Source organism: Psammomys obesus, unplaced genomic scaffold, assembly GCF_907164565.1.
Source record: "Psammomys obesus unplaced genomic scaffold, mPsaObe1.curated_primary_1811, whole genome shotgun sequence".
Taxonomy (NCBI): Eukaryota; Metazoa; Chordata; class Mammalia; order Rodentia; family Muridae; genus Psammomys; species Psammomys obesus.
In genome coordinates, this window is record NW_026596088.1 from 6,113,715 (window position 1) to 6,135,177 (window position 21,463).

The window sequence follows — 21,463 nt, forward strand, 5'->3', positions numbered from 1 at the left end:
GTCCAGCCTTCTCTGTTTTCTCCTAATGCTAATTGATTTCCTTCACCTTGCCTTCCAGAATTCCAGACTCAAAACTGCAGTGTCCTCTTTGGCATTTCTTCTTGTCATTCTAATCTAGGTAGCCACTTGTGCAAGTTGATTTGGCTTTTCCATGGATTCCTGGGTGGCTGTTCCGGCTCGCTGTTCCCCTGCCACTAAATGGTTATCTGTTTTTGCTAAGACAGATGCAGCTGCAGCCTTCTAATAGATCTCTCAAGCTCTATAACGCTGCCCTTCCTGATGTGTTTGCACACTTCTCACAGTTCTTCACTGACAATTCTGGTGACATCACTGCCTCCCTACAAGTCTCAGTGTAAATAATGTCCCTGTGCTTCACCTTGGCCTTCATTCAGAAGCTTTTCTCCTATGGATAGCTTTAATAAATCCATAAATCTCCCTTAGTAGATCCATAAATCCTTAGGACTGTCACATCGTGTCTGATGTTTTTAAATGTGTTCCTGGACATAGAAAACATGAAATAATATCCACTCAACAGATTTTTAGTTTTCAAGAATATCCCAAAGGGTTTAATGGAAAATACAGATTATTCAAGATTGTTGGATAATAAGTAAATATGGAGAAGTAGAGAGGAAAGGGTCACTGCTTAGTGAATGCCTCTCCTGTGCTAGGTATCAGGGCTTGCCCTTTGCGTAGTTACACTCCATTAATCTTCAGGCCTCTGACAGAAGTATCAGGATGAACCACCTGAGATTGTCACTTTGCCTCTAAGATAAAAAAATGAAAATCCAGAGCTTCATTTTCTCCTACATGTTGGTGCTCATTGGTTCTACTTTAGGTGGTTCTAAAGCTTGTAACTGTAGGCATTTAACCCTGTTAGTCTGTTTCTCTGTTATGTGTTTTGGGAAGTATCAGATAGGTGATTCAAAGAGATTTAACTGACAGGGCCCACATTTCATGCTAAACTGAACTTCCATCTGCTTGCATTAAGATGTTATCAGAACTTGTTTTTCTTCTTGCAACAGGAAGGAGACAGGCGCATGAAACTGCAGAACATGGTCAAGTTTCCCTTGACTGGCCTGGACATGACACCTCATGTGGTTAAGAGAAGCCAGAGCAGTTGGAGTTTGCCATCTCATTGGTCCCCATGGAGACGGCCCTATGGACTCGGGAGGGACCCTGAGGACTACATCTATGATCTGTATGCTGTGTGCAATCATCATGGCACCATGCAAGGGGGGCACTACACAGGTCTGCAGTGCGAGAGGCTGCGTGTCTGTGCTGACGCTTCCTTCAAGCTGTTTGCTTGTAGCTGTTGAACCCCCCTTTCTCTTCCAGTGTGCCTTTTGCCAGCTCTGAGAGCACCTTCATCCTCCAAGATCAGATACATGAACCTTCTTCTTTCTGAGGTCATTCATCCAGTAGTGAGCAGACCTGATGGGAGAATGTTTGTAGAAGACAGCTGAGGAACACTCTTGTTTACCCAGCGTGCCTCCCAACTATAGCGATGTGATTGATGCTTTTGAGGTTCTAGCGTCTCCCTAGCTTAGAATAGTCATGAGCCACTTTCATGGCTTCTATTCTTTTAAGGGTAAATTCACTTTTGCATTATAAAAGCAACTCTGTTTAGCATAAGAAGTCTAGAGAGGTGGAAAGAATGCTATTGTGATATGGGCGAATATCAAGATAAAAGCTACTAACACTTAAAAAAATCATGGTTAAAATATAGAGATGATTAAACTTAGCATTTTAATCAGTATTAAGTATTGGTGACATTGAGAACATGTTGGCCATCACTCTCCATTTCCAGAACTTTTTCATTTTCTTAGGTAGAACCTCATTGAACAGTAATTTCCATGTTCTCCTCCCCAGCCTCTTGACAGCCATCAGACTGTCTAGGGAGCTTTTATGTGGGACTGCACAGTATGATTAATTCTTTGTAACTACTCTGTTTTACTGAGCATAATGCCTTTAAAGTTCATCCATAGTAATGCTTTGATATGACACACATGTTGAACTTTTTTTGTAGTTTTTTGCTATTTTACACTAATGTGACTATACTGGTATGTTTCATTTATAAATGTTAAACACTTTGTAGTTAGCTTGCAATGGATTCTTATCACATCAGAGGTGACTAAATCCCACTGTGTATCTTCTAGGGATAGAAATAAGTAGGCAGAGACGCAGATACAAATAAAACTTACGGGTAGAGCCATGTGTGTAATAAGTGGTAGTAGAAGAGAACCCAGGAGAGGGGAGGAGAAGCTGCCTGAGACAGGTAACCTGGCGGAGCAGCACTGCTTAGGGCTCAGGGAGAGCCACACCTTTATTGTGGTCCAGTAAAGGTGCTGCTGCTTAACGAGATGATAGCATCTGAGCTTGTGTAGTTACGTTGATGTTCTAATGACAAGTTGTCTAGCATTGCATTATCTCATAAGTGACTTGACTAGTAACCATTCCTGTTGCTAAACATTTTGTTTCTGTATTTAAACTTTTTTTGTTTTTAAACTTTTAATCTAATATTTATGACTCTCCTTGTACATACATTTTATTTTTCCTGAATTTTGATTCTTTATTTCTTTGAGATTGAGCTTCAGAAATGTAATTATTGGATTAAAGGTATGTAAGAACCATGTAAAAGGCAGATTTTAAGGTTTCTTACTTAGACATTTGTTTATATAAGGATTAATGTGAAGGAAATACTGTTATTTGGTTATCTGTATAGGTGTCTTAAGACTCAGATTGCTGTATCCTCTATCTTCAGTGTATTTGATGAGCATGATTCTCAAGAGCGTAATTTCTTTATCGGTGCAGTGGTTTCTCTAACAAGACCCTGGCACTCTAATGTTGGCCATTGTCTCATAGTGGTGGATGAAGATGAAGTAGGGGTAAGGGGCTGGACAGATAGTATTTTAAAATTCTCGAGATTCTTCTAGCAGTTACCTACCAATTCCCCTGTGTATTAGCAAGGTAGCGGTGTCTGTTAGCCTTCCCAGCCTTGCATGCTCTTTCAACCTATTCTCTTCCAATCCTGGAGGACAGGAAGATGACTAGGTATAGTTGCTCATTCTTGAAACCCTTTTAGATTAACTCTGCTGGCAGCAGCTGTTTTTGAGAGGAATAACCCCAGCTTCTGGGTGTGTTCAAGACAAAACAGTTTGGCTTCTGCTTGTCTGGGAAGCAATTGCAAGGAGAAAAAAAAAAAAAAAAGAGGCTCCCACGATGCTTTCATGTTACAGAAGACATTAATAGCTTAAATATGTTTTACCTTGGGCTTTTGTTCAAACACTATTTAGATGGCAATATAATATTTGTTTTATCTATTTTTATAGCAGCCACTTGTGTGATGATTTCTATTTGGATATTTGCTTTTCTGGCATTATTAGTAATGTCTTAGTTCTTGGATACATAGACATGGGATAGTCATGGGACTATATATTCTTTACTCTTAGTATGGAAAGGACTTAGAAGTAATTGTAATTTACTAATTACTTTCTGTATTAACACCTTCACCAGCATTTCTGGTTGATATTTACACTAATTCAGCTTTGGTGAAGAAGTCATTTTGCAAAATAGGTCCCTATTATTATATACTGAGTAGGCAAGAACTTGTTAGGGAAAATGGGACAGCGCTAGATTTTAGAATATTGTGTTGTTCTTTATTTCGCACAGACTTTGGAAACCTTGTGAAAACCCCCAGGAGCTTGGGTGAGATTGTAGACCCGTCTTCCTAGCTCTGAGCACTTGGCCAACTAACTTTACTTGGGCCCTTGAAGCACAGTAGTGACTGTGTCTGCTCATTGCCCTGTACCTAGGAGGTGCTCACATAGTCTGTATCGGTGGTTCTTAGTCTTCCTAATGCTGTGACCCTTTATGTTGTGGTGACCTCCAACCCATAAAATTATTGTTGTTACTTCATAACTGTAATTTTGCTACTGTTAGGAATTATAATGTAAATATCTGTGTTTTCCAGTGGTCATTTGAAAGGGTTGTTTGACCCTAAAGGGGTCATGACCCACAGGTTGAGAATTGCTGAACTATATTATTTCTTCTCTTCTGTTCTATGTGTGTATTTGGGTGTGTGTTTGAAGGCCAGAGAACAACCTTGAGTGTTGTTCCTCAGGCTTTGTCTGCCTTGTGAGACAGCCTCTTACTGACCTGAAGCTTGCCAGTTAGGCTGGGCTGGCCATTGATCCTTGATATCCGCCTGACTCTGCCTCCCCAGGAGTGGGGTCACCAACATTTGCCACATGGAATGGTCTCCCCAGGCCTCTCCTTTCTGCTCTTAAGGCAAACCACTACTTGTCTCATCTTTAAATGTTTACAGTTACTGTTTAGAGAAAATAACTCTTGGCATTACTTTTTTCTTTTTAATTACATTTATTTGTTTATTTGTGCTGGGGGATGGCAGTGTGTGTGAATGTCACAGGACTACTTGTGTGAGGGATTTGGTTCTATCTTTTTATCATGTGGGGCCCAGGAATCAAATAGGCTGTAAGTATCTTTATTTGCTGAGCCACCTCATAGCATTTTAAGTTGAACATACTGTTTTTAAGTCACTAGAATGTGACATTCATGAGAATGTCTTTGATGCATTCTTGCTATATTGCATGGTATGTGTCTGGCTAGTTTGTACAAGGATTTTACCAGAGCCTCTCAAACTGTGATAAAGCCCTCACTATTTTCTATTTTAGCATTTCCAATCCTTCATAAGCCAATTTTGTAAAAATACAATAGAGATGTTACAGCAGTATCATATTGCTAGACGTTTTTTATTGCTTATCTTTGTTTTGGTGCCTGCTTTTGTGGACAAATGCCAGTGTCTGAGCCACAGCTCTGGCCTAGAAAATACTTTGAAAGGCAGTGTTGGGGAGAAAAGCAAGTAGAATTATAAATAGTTAGCTTAATAGTTACTCCATGGCCTTTCCATGCCATGTTTGAGAACAAACCAACCTGAAAGGAAACAGACTGAACTAGAGCAAGGTTACTCTATCTCCTGGTGGGTGTGTCTGCTGTGCAGTTCTGCTCCCACTCGCCTCTCCAGAATAGCAGCCTCCTCCCAGATGGGCCATTTGTACATCAGCCTGGCCTGACACCATTGGCCCAGCCGTTGCTGTTGCTATGATGTCTCCACTTCATTTTTCTCTGGTTCTGGTAGCAACACATTATTTCCCTCCTACATTGGGAGCCTTTGCTTCTCTTTGGAGATCTGTCTAGCTAGCAGCAATTCCTCACCCGAGTCCGTTTCATCTCTGTGGTTCCGTACTTACGAAAGTGAAATGGCCTAATGAGAATATCCCTTACTCACGGTGCCTCTCAGGATTGTATGTGCCCTGTCCTTGAAGGGCCATCCTTAGTCTGTGTCAGCATTTACTGACTATTCCAGCACTCATCTGTGTTCAGGCAATGGCTGTTTTTAGAAATGTAATAATAATGTGCTTTTCCAGATCACGCTTTATAAGATCCCTTGATCTAGCCTAGTAGTATGACTTGGCTTTATGACCTCAAGGTTTTGGGATAGGTATGGTGCTTGTGATTGAACTCAGGTTTTTGGGCATGCTAAGCACATAATTGGTTACTGAGCTATACTCCTAGCCCCAGACAAGAGTCTTATTGGCTCTTGCTGGTTCTTATTTTTGTTTCTCTCGATGGCACTCAAATGTTCTTTGTTTTTATCTCAGGCCATGTTTGTATTCTTGAACTCTGTGTTCTCAAGTTTGTCAGGGAACTTCTGTAGATTGTTTAGGCTTTCCCTGAAGGAAAAGGGTGGGGTACGGTAGGGCTTTAAGTACAAGCCAAAGAATTAGAAACCCAAATGCCATGCACTTAGCCTTTATCAGCTGTGGGACCATGTGCTAGGCATAGGCAGCCTCTGTGTGTAGGATAATATGGGAGTGTGTGTGGAGCATGTGTATGGAGGCCAGGGTCCTCTGCTGCACCCACTTTGTGGTTTTTTTTTTTTTTGTTTGTTTATTTTTGTTTTTGTTTTTTTGCGGGGGGGGATTTTGCTGGGTGCTAGGGATTGAACTCAGGTCCTCATTTTTGCCTGGTTAGCACTTTACCAGCTGAGCTATGTCCCCAGCCCCATAAGTAATCTTTCTGAACTTGAGTCAATCTGTAGTAATAAAAAATTAAAGGATTAAAATGAGATGTTTAGATTATGGTAGGTCTTAGAAATCAGTTGATGGGCTGCTCATATTATTTTACATCATTAATAAACTCTAAAGTGATACAGCAACAAAAATCAAAAGTTCTCTACTGTGCCTTTTGACAATGAGACTGGATAATTTTATGTTGTAGAATACTTCCTTTGCATTGTGGACATGCCTGGACTCTACTCATTAGGTACTTTTTGACCCCCACCCCCCCCCTCTACCCCCCAATTGTGACAGAGTATTTTTGTTCGTTGCCAAGTGTCTTTAGCAGGAAAAAATTGTCCTTGGTTGAGACCTACTTATACACAGAAGTATAATGAGTGTTCTGAGATGAAACAGTTATGAAATTGGAATACTTAGGAATTTCTTAGAACATTCTGCCTGGTTGTGAATTGAAATTTAGATTTGTTTTTATGTTTTGTTTTGTTTTGTTTTCCCTTAATTTCTTTCTGTCAGTTTGGGCAGTCTCAAATGCTGTTGAATGAATCATATGCATGAAATGTAAAGGATGTTGTCTCTGGGTAAAGTGCCTGCTGTGGCCTTGCTGGTGCTGACAGTGGGCTCTTTTTGGCAGCGTACTGTAAGAACTCTGTGGATGGTCTCTGGTATTGCTTCGATGACAGTGATGTACAGCAGCTGTCAGAAGATGAGGTGTGCACGCAGACAGCCTACATCCTTTTCTACCAGAGGCGGACAGCCATCCCATCGTGGTCGGCAAATAGCTCGGTGGCAGGTAACCTGGTTCTTGGGTGTTTTTCCCAGAGCAAGAGGTTATTTCATGGTCCAGAGGATGTCCCAGAGAGTTTCATTATTAAAAGCTCCATAAGATTAATTTTCACATTTCCACTTAATCTGGGAACTAATATGATCTCAGTCAAGGAAGTTTGAGTAGACCAGCAGAGTTCACATAGAAGTGGGGACAGATCCTAGCCAAATCACTCAGAGTTTACTTCAGGGTCAGTGCCTGGAGGAACATGTTAGCAGCCTGAGGTGCTGTTCTGACATCTGTGTAGGCTACCTTGGAACACGTCCCTTCTGAGCCACCTGCTCGTCCTCGATGTGGCTGTGACCATAACACTGCTCAGTGTGGTGTCGCTATTTGCTTTAACATTGGTGAAGGTTTAGGAAAGCATTCTGTAACCAATAAAGAGTATTCTGTAATCATTAGAAAGAGTTCTTTTTCTTCAGTAAGACTAATCTGTTCTGTTAGGGGAAAGGTTGATGGCTATTAACTGATTGAGGGCTTAGTTTTGCTAATGAGATGCAGTCTGTTATATTAGTAAATGTAGAAATGAGTCCCACACAAAACATGGATGCACCTAGGTACTCCAAACTATGTCTTTAAAAAAGTAGGGTAATTTGAAATGTGGTAATGTATCAGTAAAGAGACAGGAAGTGGTGACCCGTGTCCCTTTACAAGCCTATACAGGGGTATGCGTGCTCAGAGCACGCGAGAAAAGCTTCATTCAAGCAGAGCAACCCCTGCCAGGAGACAAGCTCTGCTCAGTGAGGGGGTAGGCTGCTCCCCTAACTGGAAGGGGGAACTCTGGTACTCTTAGGGCTTTCCAGTATCTCAGATGTACTAAAAAAATTACAGTCTCTTGGGGCCTGTTTGAGACATTGCTGCATCATGTTACCAATTTCAGGAGCACTATTTATTGCCCTATATTTAAGGCTACCCCTAGAATTGACAGGACAGACTGACATATAGGACATTGGTGTGTCCCCCCCCCCCATATTAGTATGTATCATTAATATGGTGATAATGGCTTTAAAATGCCCAAAAAACATGGAGGCTAAGAAAAACAATGTCTGTATTATCACTCTTCCTCTGGGTGATTCAGTAGTACTGCCATTGTTGAGAGCTGTGTACATAGTGAGTCCCTGTAGAGTGAGTGGATGTGTGTTCCTGTTCGTTATTCCCTTGCCAGGACTTGATGTTGCTTTTGGAAACAGTTATTCTACATTTGCATTTTGTTTACATGACCTTTCTGTATGCAGGAATTGCCTGGAGTTTCCTCATCTTTGCTAGGGATAATTAGCTCTGGGTGTTTGTCTTAACTTTGGGTAAGGACAGAAGTCTCTGGCTTGACTGTCAGCACCTTGACAGGATGTGTGCAGCAGGACTCTGGCTGACCTCAGAACTTGTCTCCTCCTCTGCAGGTTCTACAAGTTCTTCTCTGTGTGAGCACTGGGTGAGCCGGCTCCCCGGGAGCAAGCAAGCCAGTGTGACCTCTGCAGCCTCCTCCAGACGCACCTCCTTGGCCTCACTCTCTGAGTCTGTGGAGATGACAGGGGAAAGGAGTGAAGATGATGGTGGGTATGGGCCTTGGTGTTCCAAATGGCAAATCACACACAGAGCACAGGTTCTGTAGGCTTAGGAACAGTCTTTTCTCAAGGAGATTGTAGAACTTAAAGGAATTGGGGTGCATAACTGGGTTCTGGCTTCTCAGTGACTCAGGGTTTTCTCCTTCCACTTCATTATTTCCCACTTCTGTATTCTGGCATGCAGATTAGAGTGTTAACTCTTACAGTAATAGACACTTTTTGCTAAAATGGCTGTAAGGACTCAGATGTTCAATCTTGCCTGGGATGTTCACAGCTTAAGGAGATACCATTGACTCAGTTTGACCTCTACTCTAAACATAGTCCTATCCATACTGGAGAAAATCTGATTAAATATTGAAGTGGGTATTATTTGTTTTTTTTCTTGGTACCTTTCACTTACTGTTTGAGTATTGACAGGATAGCCCTTACGGCTGTCAGGAGCCCCAGGTGGCATGGGATGGATTGGGTAGCCAGAACACTAAAAGCTGGAAAGAGGGAGGGAGAGCTCAACATCTACAGTGAACACAGTGAGTCATCTTCCAATGAGGTTTGCTTTGCTGCCAATATTCCAGTTGCTTTAATCTGCTTCTAGGGGTGATGTATAATTCTGAAAGAATGAAATGGAGCCAAAATGGAAGGTGGTTGGGAGGAAGCCAAACTAGGAGAGCTTTGGCATGGCTCTAGCTCTACCTGTTTTGGCATTTAACTTTTTTTTTTTTTTTTTTTTCTTGTGAAGCAGAAATATATTGGACTATTATTGCTAAGACCTTCCTCATTTCTGGTATTTTATGAAAAGCTAACAAGTGAACCTAGCCTGTTAGATGGATGCTGTTCTCATCGCAGCCCTGTAAACTCTGAATTTGCTGCTGCTTTAACAATAAACCCAGAAATAGCTTGCCTTAATCTATTTTTAAACAGTCTAGTTGGTGAAGTCAATATCTTCTTAAGCATCATCATCATTTAGTCATGCTCAGTGGTCACATAGAACAGAGCCTGACTCTTAAGAGTCACAAAGGCCACAGCTACAGTAACAAATGTGTACAGAATTCAGTTTGGAATTGTCTTGGGAAGTTTTAAGCCATTAGAAATACTAGCCTCTCAGTCAATTAAGATACTATATATTATATCCAAGGCTCTACCTCTTTCCATGAATGCCCTTTCATTGTTACCTGTTACGGACTTATTTTCACAGGGAATGCAATGGGGGTCATGGGTTCTTGTGTCATTTTGGGCAAGTTGTTTATTCTGTGAGTCTCAGGTGGCCTTCAGGAAGATGAAGGAGTTGGATTAGCAGCCCATGTTTAGTGAACACCTGGGACTGCCAGGATCCTTTCTAGACACAGACTTCTAAGATTTTGTTTAATTAGACCAGTAGTCCACAGGCCACTTGTGGATGGCTGGTTTTTCCATAGTTTTTGGAACATAATCATTCATGCTTGTTTATGTGCCACCTGTGGCTGTTTTCATCTTGATATGCCAGAGCTGAGCAGTTGCTTGAACAGCCTGAGAGAAAGCACGCTGACTGTAATGTAGGATGCGGTAGATAGAGAACATTTTGCTGACTTCAGAGTTACCATGATCCTCTTATGGATAAGGGAACTGATCTTCAAAGGGTTGAAAGCGCACAGCTTTCTTTGACTGTAGCAGACAGGCTGGTTTTGAAGGTCATGGTCCTGTCATTCCTTCAGGCTTGCCCTTAACTCTGTCTTCAGTATCTTACTAAATGTTTTTGTTGGTTTAGCCTGACAGATTTTCTTTGCCGTGCAGGAGGCTTTTCTACGCGACCATTTGTGAGAAGTGTGCAGCGTCAAAGCTTGTCATCCAGATCTTCTGTCACCAGCCCCTTAGCTGTCAATGAAAATTGCATGCGGCCTTCTTGGTCCCTGTCTGCCAAGCTGCAGATGCGCTCCAGTTCTCCTTCCCGCTTCTCAGGGGACTCCCCGATCCATGGATCTGCTTCTACCCTTGAGAGGATTGGGGAGGCAGGTGATGACAAAGTCTCCATTTCTTGCTTTGGTAGTCTGCGGAACCTTTCTGGTAGCCACCAGGAACCAAGTGACAGTCAAAATAGACGAGAGCACAAGGCTGTGGGCCGGGCCCCACTGGCTGTCATGGAAGGTGTGTTCAAAGATGAGTCGGACTCTCGAAAATTGAACCCCAGTGTTGTAGATACACCAAGCAAAAACCGAGCACAAGGGGATTGTTTGCCCCCCATCTCTGATCCTTTTGACAATAATAACCAGATTGCTTATGTGGACCAGAGTGACTCTGTTGACAGCTCTCCAGTCAAAGAGGTGAAACCTCCAAGCCACTCAGACTCCCTCACAAAGAAGCCAGAGAGCACAACCAAGAGATCCCCTAGTTCCAAAGGCACTACTGAGCCAGAAAAGAACACGCGCAAGGGGAGGCCAGCCTTGGCCAGCCAGGAATCTTCTCTTTCAAGTCCATCCCCGTCTTCCCCTGTTCCTGTGAAGGTTTCCATGAAACCCACCCGCTGTCGGAATAAAGCAGATTCTTCCAGGACCAGTGGAAGGCATTCGTCCCCTGCCTCTACCCAACCCAAAAAAGAATCATCCCCCAGGTCCCAGGAATCCATGTCATCTCCTTCACCACAGAAGCAAAAGTCTGCTTCTGCCTTCACTTACTCCTCTTCTTCCATATCTGCCAAAAAGGCCCCAGGCCCTGCCACCAGGGGCCCCTTTCCTTCTGGGAAGAGCAGGACTTCTGACCGGAGCTTGAGTAGAGAGGGTTCCAGACAAAGCTTAGGTTCTGACAGAGCCAGTGTCACCTCCACCTCCACCTCCACCTCCAAACCCAGCTCCCCTCGGGTGACTCAGGCCAGAGCAGGGGACAGCAGATTTGATGGCAAACATGTCCGGAGCTCCTCCATGGCCAGCCTGCGTTCACCTAGCACAAGTGTACGCTCGGGGTTGAAGAGGGACAGCAAGTCTGAGGATAAGGGATTATCTTTCTTTAAGTCAGCCTTGAGACAGAAAGAAACCCGGCGGTCAACTGATCTTGGCAAGACAACTTTGCTGTCCAAAAAGGCTGGTGGGAGCTCTGTCAAGTCAGTCAGTAAGAATACCACAGATGACAAGGCAGAGAAAGGCCATCAGCCCCCAGGTTCACAGCAGCCAAACACAAATGCAGTTGGAAAGGAACAGCTTGTCTCTAAGGACCCTGCTTCTGCTAAACATTCCTTGCTATCTACTCGCAGATCCAAGTCTTCCCAGCTAGATTCCGGAGCGCCCTTGTCTCCCAGTAGCAGGCCGACCACCGAGAAAGGCTCCAAAAAGCTGTCTTCTAGCATGCAAACCTCTGCACGGCCTTCTCAAAAACCTCAGTGATCTTCTGCAATCGGGTGTTTTATCTGTACAGATGTCTTATTTATTTAGAACCCCTCCCCTCCCACCAAAGCCCTCTATGCTTTTATTTTGTAATTTTGGGGTCATGTGCCTGACTGTGAGAGTATGAGTGTGTGTGTGTGTGTGTGTGTGTGAAATTGTTAAAAGTGTCGCCTTATTCTGCCATTGAACCAAATAACAGCCATAGGCTAAGCATTGCTATCAAGCTAACTGGGATAACTGTAGAAAATAATCTGGATAGTCCCCTTGGCAATTGTACCTATGTCTTTCCAGAGAACTCTGATGACTCACGTTGGACACTAGGGTTTGCCAACCTGTGAACCACTTAAGCTATGAGTGTATAGTCAGATGAACTGCTTGACTTGGGCTTCATCTGAGCAGAATTTCTCTTCATGTGGGTTGTTGAGTGGCATCAGGAGCTTAAAAAGCAAGCAAACAAACAAAGCTGACGCTAACAACAAAATAAACAGAGGGAAAACTTGCTTTCTGCACTTTGGCCCCATCTACCAGTCTTTGTAAGGGCAATATTGTAACACTAATGTTTCTCAGGTATATAGACTCAGCTAGTCTAGGATGGGTGTGCATTACTAATAAATGGGTTCAAGAGGAAGGGGACATGTTGGGTGGTGACTGTGTCCTTTCTCCTACTGCCACAGGTAGAGGTTTTACAGGTAGACGTAAGATCTTTGCTACCTTCTCACCTGCAGTGATAGCCTGCTTTCACTCCTTAGATATGTCCTAGGGTGTGACAAATTTTGAATTGTGAGAAAGACAGTCACTGATTAATTTTTTTTTTTCATTCTAAATTTGCTAGCTAAGACCATTGTAAGTTTCAACTGTAGCAGAAAAGTTAATGCCTTTGAAAGATTTCCAGAAAAAAAATTTTTCATTCCAAGCTGGAAGCCTGAGTGGATACCATTTTCCATCCCTGATGTTACTTGTTCCTGTTGCTGCCCCTTGGGTGCATGCATACTGCTTTGTCTTGTTGCTTGGAAAAGATAGAAGTTGCCTCCTGCCAAGAGCAACTGATGGAGCATTGACATGATGTGAGACAAAGCACTGCTCATGCACTTTGGGTCCTGCCTGTCAGTCTTCCTCTTGACGCTTTTCAGTAACTCATATATGTCTATTCTGTTCTGAAGAGTTAAGCTCAGACCCGGGACTCAGAAGCTGAGTCTGGCATGTGTTCCCCCTGGCGTGGAGTTGCAAACTGCATTCTTACATACAGAAAGGGGAACCTCACTGAATTCTCACAGATAGGGAAAATACAATTTTCCAAGCCTTGTGGAAATCTCTTGGAAATACTCTGCAGTCCAGCTTTTTAGTATCTTTTATTTATTTATTTTTTTTTTTTAGTCTCAAGAGAATCATGGTCCTGATTCTCAAAATAGCATTCGTCATTTTGTCATTAAATATAGCATGCTGAGTTTACATGTTATTAAATTCCAAGGACTGTGGTTCCCAGGTCTCCCTTTTCAGTGTTTCTGTGAAATGACTGCAGTGCATATGTGCATGCAGTGTTGATTTCTGCACTGTCCTTTTGTTCTTTTTCTTCTTTTTAGGGATACCTCTTGGGAAGTATTTCTAGTAGGTTACTTAATTTTATTTTGCTGCTACTATGGACATTAGCTGGTAGGTTGCAGGGTGAGACTGGCTGGGACTTTCAGCCCTTGTGGTATCTGAGGCTGAGTTGTTTAGCCTTGTGCACCTTGCCACAGTGCCCTCCACACCATCCAGTGTGAGTGAGCCGGTACTGCACTCAGTCCTCCACTGGCTGCTTCTGCGTCCCCCTGTGGCTTCCCAAAGCACTGCGGCTCTCCGCCCTGCCGTGGTGTGACTGAGGTGACAGCTGCCCTGCGTGTCATCATTGCTCAGTGGCACAAGATGAGCCACATCAGTGTTTAGCCACCAGTCTTGTTTTCTTTTATTGTCTTTATTTTCTGAAAAAGCACCAAATGTGAGACCACCGGTATCAGGAAGTGAGCATTTTTGTGATTTGAGCCTCTGAAACAGTCTTAGAATTATAGTGTGATAAGACAAAGAATTTTAATTACAAACTGGCCATAATTAAGATGAATAGAAACTGGTTTAATTTTCACAGTACTACATAGTTTTATTCTTGTAGGAATGGTTCCTCCCTCCCCTGTGTATCATGTTTTCTTAAAACAAAGAAACAGAAAAAATCCTCTACAAGTCTCTTTTCCATGGGATCTAGAGATACAATTTCTATAATATAATAAAATCTAAAAGCTACATGTCTATGGAGTTTAGTCCTTATTTCACATTTAATAGGAAAACTATCAGGAAGTATCATGGCATTACCTAGGCCAATGAAGCTGGTATGCTTGTGAGGTTGGTAAGCAGTGAGGTCTAATTCCTTACTACTGGGATGCCTGTAAGACACAGAAAGCTGCTTTAAAAGTGCTGCTTGAAGAGAAATAGCTTATGCGAATTTTGTCACTTGATTCATTCAACTTTGGCAGGGTTAGGGACTTGGTTATTAAAATCTTTTTCCCAGTGGTTTGGACACAGTGATCATGTGTGCTTTGAGGTCAAAATAACCTACTGAGATGGTAGGCCTGAGGTTCCTATTAGCAACTCACTGGTCCTGGCTAGGGCAGTCATTCCCAGTGGGCACACTGCAACAATGAGCAGTGTGATTGATGCATTACTAATGTTTTTTTTTTTTTTTTCTGTTAAATAAACCCCTTTTCTTCTTGCTCTCTTTTCCTGTAAACATGTGCATGAGGCTACAGCATTCCTTAAGTCAGCCTTCCACGTTGCCTTCACAGCTCCTGAGATGATGTGGAAGATGAGGCTCAGATGCTCATGCCACTTAAGACCCTTGCCAACTTCATTTGTGTTTTCTCATGCTGAAAAGTAGCTTGAGAGTAAGTAGTGCTATGTCAAACCTATAAAGCAGTGTTGGATAGCTGTGCTGTGCCACAGTTGCACAGCGATCTGAGGTGCCTTGCATGCATGTAATCCTCACTTAATCATTCATTTGGGCCTGCTCTGCATATAGAGGCAAGCAGAAAGCTTCAGCAGTCTGCTGTAGTTGAGGATTCCTGGGAGACACCACATCAGTGTCACCCACACAGATTCTGGTTGGCTAAGGCCTGAGGTTTTCAAGTTTATTTTGTCTGAAAACCTAAAGTGTCCTTGTTCATCTCTGGAGACAGTATGATCTTCTGACCACTGGTTCAGACTGAGCGGTCTTTACTGTTAGGGGTTAGAATGCAGTACCTAGTCACTTTGCACCAGAATTAACCCTCTGTATTTGTATGAGGTTGATAAGGAGATTATTGAGGAATGGGAGGCACTGCCATCCCTCTAAATTAACTATATATATATTTAAAAAAAAATAGTAGGAATGGCATATAAAGGGAGCAGTAGTGGCAGCTTAAGGGAATATGGATTAAAGCGTTATGAACAAAGTTTTCAAATACCCTCTTTAAGGAGATGGATACGTGGTATCATATTTCATTTTGACAGATTACTTGCTAGCTGAAGTTACTGTTTCCCGTGTAGATTGTCACTGAATACAAAGATAGTGCTCTGGGTGGGAGTTTTGAGCTAGGTTGAAAGTCATAAGCACAGGTTCACTACAACACATTTTGGAGGTACATTGATGTTTATATTTTGGAGTTGAGAAGGGCAGAATCTACAAGCCAGTGCCTACCGTAAAAAAATATAGCTGCTAGTGTGCAGGCCTCTCTTTAGTTTTATAAAGGGTTCATTGCTGTTCAACCTGACTGCACCTTTCAGGAGGGACATAAGTCTTTTATTTATTTCAGTGACTGCCCAGTGTCCCATGCTGCCTTTTGATCAGATCCCAAACTTTTTTCCAGCTGCATTTTGAGCATGACCAATCATTTTTACCCCCAAGTAAAGAAAACAGTTGTGCATGCCCGCCATCTAACCCAGAAAGCATGCTTATACTACCTATGCAAGCAACTGATTACAAAGCATATGAGAAATTACACTAAACATGAGTTTTTAGAAAGAAGAAAGACAACTCTTAGATTCTGGAGCTCTATTTTTGAATTTGTAATTTTTTAAATGTGGCTTAATCATCAGTGTAGGTGAGCATGAATGTGAGTTTTAGGTTCCTTTGCATCTTTCTCCGCCAGTCTTTGCTCATTGGTTAGAGTGTGTATAAAATAGTATTTTGCAAACAGAAGTGGGTTGGACATGTTGAACATACACTGGTGTATATACTGTATTTAGCCTGAAGACTTTCCTAAAGTATTTTGTTCTAAAAAAAAAAAATAATAACCTGCCATTTTCTATAGATTTTAATTTTTTATATCTTCAAGCATTGTTTTGTCATCACAAGGAGAGGTGTGGCTTTACACAGTGCTAACTTTTTAAGTGCTTTTGTAGAGGCGTGGAGCTGCTTAGGAAGGTTTTGGAGCTTCCCACCTACAAGTCTTAGAAAGATTAAGCCTGTGGAATGTGTGATCGTGCACCACGGATTCAGGTCTAGATCCATCTCACATTCATTTAAAGCCGTTGCCTCCCAAGGGGCAGGAGTCTCATAGCATATCTAAGAGGTGTCTTCAAGTCTCATACAGGCCCCTTCTGGATGATTCACCTGAGGTCATTATTATCATCAAGGGACTTGGAATGTCCGGGCTGCTCCCAGGCTTCTGATGCCAGTTAGCACTGGCTGGGTCCCATGACTCTCTTCTAGTTTGCAGTCAGAACTGAAGGATATGGTACGCCATCTTTTTTGCCAACAATTATGGTGAGAATCCTCACTGCCATGCAAAGTACCCAGGAGGAACTTCAGTTGTGTTGGACAAGAAAATTAAAAGAAGGTGTCAAAATCCTCGGCTTGAAATCAGGGTGTGTGTGTGGGGCTTTCCGACTTGAAGGCCTGATTTGGAAGAGGGAAGCATTTTATGGGTGATATGTTACCTGCCAGTCTGGGGGTTGGTTTTACTTGCTGGTGCTGGGCAGAGTGCCCCAAAGGGTCCAAATTCATTCCCAGAACCTCTCTTCAGATTCTGCTGTGGGACTGAGGCCTGTGCAGTAGAGGGAAGTCACTCCAGGTTAGAAACTGTAGAAGACAGTAGGAAGCTACCTGTCTAGCCTTGGGAACTCTGCCCTGCTTTTGACAGTACAGTTGCAAACCACAGGAGGGAGACACTGGGCCTCCTCCTGCTCAGATTGCACCCCACTCCAGATCTTTCCTACTTGGAATGTAGTTTTCAGGAAACCTTTTTAGTTTGAAAACAAATGTGAAACAATTTATCCAAGTTATTTTGGAGCCCTTGTTGCTATTTTTAAAAGTAATTTAAAAAATCAAGTAATACTTATCGACGAATTTGGCAGTATATGTTACCTCCAGAGGCACATGAGGTTTGGTTTTAATCTGTGGTGAGCCAGGTGCCCTACACCATCTTCAGAATAATCCACTGTGTTACGTGGCCTCATCCCATTGAGCGTCAGGCTGCCTACAAAAAGTTGATCTGACGTGGTCCATTTTTTAAGGATACCGGGAAAAAAAAAAAATCAGAGCTGGGACAGCTTTGGCACAGCCTCTCAGAGTCGAGCTCTGCTGTGAACTCGCAGCATGAACTTTTTTAGGTGCTATTCCAGACTGGGGGACTGTGTTTCTGGGCTTGCGGTTCCGTCCATCTTCCCTGTAGACATGTTCTCTGTGTAGGTCCGCTCACCAACTGTGCCTCTCACCACTGGTTAAAATTGAATTCAGGCCCCATTACCGAAATGGTTTCTTGATTCTCTTGTGTCTTTGCACCGGTGTTTATTTCTCTAGTTGTCTTAAAGGCTGCATGTCATATCACTGTACACAAAATGCTTTGGTGTTCATTCATGAGTCATCTGTAGTGAGCTCTGTACAAACTTAATCTTACAGTGAGAGGATGGCAAAGTATCCTTCCTGCAGGCCGGAAGAAAGTGTATCCGACATTTTAAATTATGTTAGGCCAAGTGCATGAGGTGTGTCACTGCCTTCTGTTATTTATTTGTATATTTTATTATTCGAGGTGTACGCACTTTTAAGAAGCAGAATTTATATTTTTATGTTGAAAACGTTTTCCTTCTGAGACAGCAGTTGGTTATACAGTTGGAATCAAGAGAAAACTGGAAAATGTAACAGAACAATAAATTTATTACATGATGCCTTCTTCAAGACATACTCTTTTCTCCCCCTTGCCGAACCAATTTAAACGTCAACCAATACTTGTACTGCATTGATTTCTACAGCAGAGTGCTTTAAAATTGCAGTGTTTCAGGTAAAATATAAAGTTACAGGATACTGCCATGCAGTCTGATCAACTCCCCATGAAGGTACTGTGTGAAAGATCACATCCATACTTATTCAATGTTCCCAGTCATTGACGGTATGAGGGATAAGAGACTGTCCTCGGCTGCAGAGCTGGGCAAGGAAGAGCTCACAATCTGCCCAGACTCTCATTGTTCCTCTTTGGTGATGAGAGGCAGCTACAACATTAAAACAAAACAAAAGCAAACAAAACTTTCCTCAGCCTTCCATCACCCCTTACACACATAATGCCTGCTTTATTTTATTTATGTGTGTGAGTGTTTTGCTTGCATGCATGGAAGTGCACCATTTGTGGGCCTTTGTCTTGTGCCTAGGGGGAAGTTATAGAAATAACTCTTGGAACTGGAGTTACTGATGGCTGTGCTCCACTGTATGGGTGCTGGGAACTGGACCGGGGTCCTCTGGAGGAAACCACTGAGCTGTCTCCCCAGAACCCCAGTAACTAGCTTGTAACCCGCTTTCGGAGCTGTTTTTTGGTTTTGGTTTTGGTTTTTTCCTTCTAGCTGTCTTGCCAACACAGAACTTTCCAGTGGGGCTGTCATATCATTTATGACCACTTGGGGGCAATAGAGCTCAGCATTCGTCTTTGATGTATTTTAAAAGTCCAGCAGTTTTTAACTTCTCATCTGAGTCTGGAAATGCCTAGGATGAGTTGAGAATAGCATCTCTGAGCATGGCTTGCTTATTTAGTAAATACTCCAGCCAGCCATCACTCCCAGAAAAGTGAGCAGATACTTTTCCCCCCAAAGCACAGCACAGGGCTGGGCAGACCACGTGCTGGGTCATCCAAAACAGCATTTGCCTTCCCCTCTAGTTTGGAATGGTAAAATTTTTCCTTTAGCTTAACCACAGCACACTGTTGACTAAGGAGTTTTCATTATGCATCTAAACGTTCACGTATAATATGTAGATCTAATATTTGCACAAATATTTAAAGATTACTTTGTCAGTCTCCTTTGAATTTGAAGGATTATTTTCAAATAGTTGAATGCTCAGTGACTCCAAACACGTTTTAGCCTCTTAGCCCAAAGGAAGCAAAGACTCCAGACTTGAGCAGATGTCTGGTTTTGCCTGTGGCTCTCACCTTTTTTTTTTTTTGGCATCTCCACGTAGGTTGTCCAGGACTTTGGCTTACCTGGTGGGTAGGCTCTACTTCATGCGGAATCCTTTGGGATTCTGTCTTCTTTAGGTCTTGGCTCCCGATCATATTTTTCCTCTCTTTGCTGACATTCACTACTCAGGAAGAACAAGAGCTCTCCTCTCTTGGAGACAAATTTTGCATATGTAGCCCAGTGAACATCACCCTGAAGGGCTGTGTCATTAATTTGGCTTAAGGCTTTGGGGGTTTAAACAGCACCATTAAAAATTTTTTTTTGGTTTATTATTTTGTGCATGTGAGTGTTTGGCCTACACATATGTTAGTGCACCATGTACATGCCCGTGCCAAAAAGATAGGGAGATCCTCTTGGAACTGGAGTTATAGGTGGCTGTGAGCCACCATGTGGGTGCTGGGAATTGAATCCAGCCCTCCTCAAGAGCAACAAGTGCTCTTAACCTTCGAGTCAATTCTTTAATTCCCCCATTTTTCCTGAGTTGAAGGTAATATGAAACTAAAATATTTGTTTAAGGTCAGGTATGTAGTATTTCCTAAGGCTTCCCTGTGTTTAGGAAAAATTCACAGAGAATCAGATGTAGTTCCAAGGCTTTGTCTCCTAGAGTAGGCCTCAAGAGACTGTGCTGTGTAGAACGTGGATGAGCCTCACCAGATTCTGGTTCACACAAAGATGACAAGGCAGAATCCAGGTCCCTCCTTGTGGCACTATCTTCTGTGGGCCAGCAGTAAGGTCTAGTCATAGGGTCAAAGTAGCGAAAGTGACATTTCAGCACCACCATCCATGCTGTTCCTCAAGGCGTTCTCTCTCAGACACCCAAATGGTCCATTCCTCACTCTTAAAAGCCCTCCTGGACCACCCTCTCAAACTTGCAGTACATGCTGCAGTCTACCTCTTTCCCTACCTTATTTTCTGCACGTCACTCAATCAGCCACATATGTTAGAGGGAAATTGCTTGCTCTATTTGCTTGCTCTTTTTCCTCTTAAAGGTGGGCTCAGTGTCCAAGAGGGACCCCAGTAATAGGAACAAGGACTGTCTCTGACATGAACTCATGGGCTGGCTCTTTGATTACCTCCACCTGAGGGGGGAGCAGCCTTACCAGTCCACAGAGGAAGACAATGCAGCCAGTCCTGATGAGACCTGATAGACTAGGATCAGATGGAAGGGGAGGAGGACCTCCCCTATGATTGGACTGGGGGACAGGCATGGGAGAAGAGTGAGGGAGGCTGGGATTAGAAGGGGATGGAGGAGGGGTACAGCTGGGATACAAAGTGAATAAACAAAAAACAAAAATTTTTTAAATTTAAAAAAATTTTAAAAAGGTGGCACATGGTGACTTACTGAGCTACTGGGCTGACTGACTTGTCTGGGTTGACTTTTATAAATTAACCTTTATGAAGGTTAAAGGGGAAATGATGCTTTTTAAGCTTGCTCCACTGTATGGGTCATAGAGAAAAGGTTCATTGAGTGGTAGCTATCTTTGTAACCAAAATGACGGAGGGGGGGGCTAACCCTGGAGGTCTTGTAGAATAGCTCTCATTCCACACACCGTCCTTTCTAGAAGCCACAGAGGAACTACCTGGCAAGGGCAAGAAGCAGTGAAACAAGGGAGCTGTGACAGTCTAAAGGAACCTCATATGACCCGCTACCTTTGTTCCAAAGTAAATGACAATCAGGAAGAGTTTTTTTGGGGGGAAGAGATGAGATCCAGTTTGAGCCATTGCACAGTCACCATGACAACAATGTGGTGCCTGAGAGGTGAGTTAGGAGCTTGCTGCAGGCTTCTGGGTGCAGGCAGCAGAAGGGGTGACCTAGAGTTGTGGGGGTGGGGAGGGCGGGGAACACCTGTTCAGAGGAGGCTAGCTGCTAGGCTTTAGCCCTGGGACTGGGGCTTGATGGCTGGACAATCAGGACAAGTTATTCAACTTCTCTGTGTCTAGGAGTCTTCACCTGTAGAATGTAGGTAGTGGTGCATGAGGAGGTCTTAGTTAATGGGGTTTTAGATATATTTACACTTAATATAATTACTAATGTGTTTGGTTTTATCTGTTACCTTACTGCTTGTTTGATGTTTGTATCACCCACTTTACTTTTTAACTATTTAGTTTTTGGGTTGTTTTGTTGTTTGGGTTTTTTGTTTTGTTTTGTTTTTTGTTTCATTAGACAGGGTTTCTCTGTGTAGCCTTGGCTGG

The 21,463-nt window shown here is 42.8% G+C and overlaps 1 protein-coding gene across 1 annotated transcript in view; it reads left to right on the forward strand.

Annotated features, from left to right (window-relative positions):
* Positions 1 to 17,993, forward strand: part of Usp31 (ubiquitin specific peptidase 31) — a 63,628-nt gene extending 45,635 nt beyond the window's left edge. Inside the window, exons 13-16 of the mRNA XM_055627398.1 lie at positions 1,023 to 1,248; positions 6,727 to 6,885; positions 8,316 to 8,468; positions 10,248 to 17,993. Coding sequence (XP_055483373.1) covers positions 1,023 to 1,248; positions 6,727 to 6,885; positions 8,316 to 8,468; positions 10,248 to 11,827 — 2,118 coding nt within the window. The 3' untranslated portion in view covers positions 11,828 to 17,993. The remainder of the gene's footprint in view (positions 1 to 1,022; positions 1,249 to 6,726; positions 6,886 to 8,315; positions 8,469 to 10,247) is intronic.
* Positions 17,994 to 21,463: the final 3,470 nt, after the last annotated feature.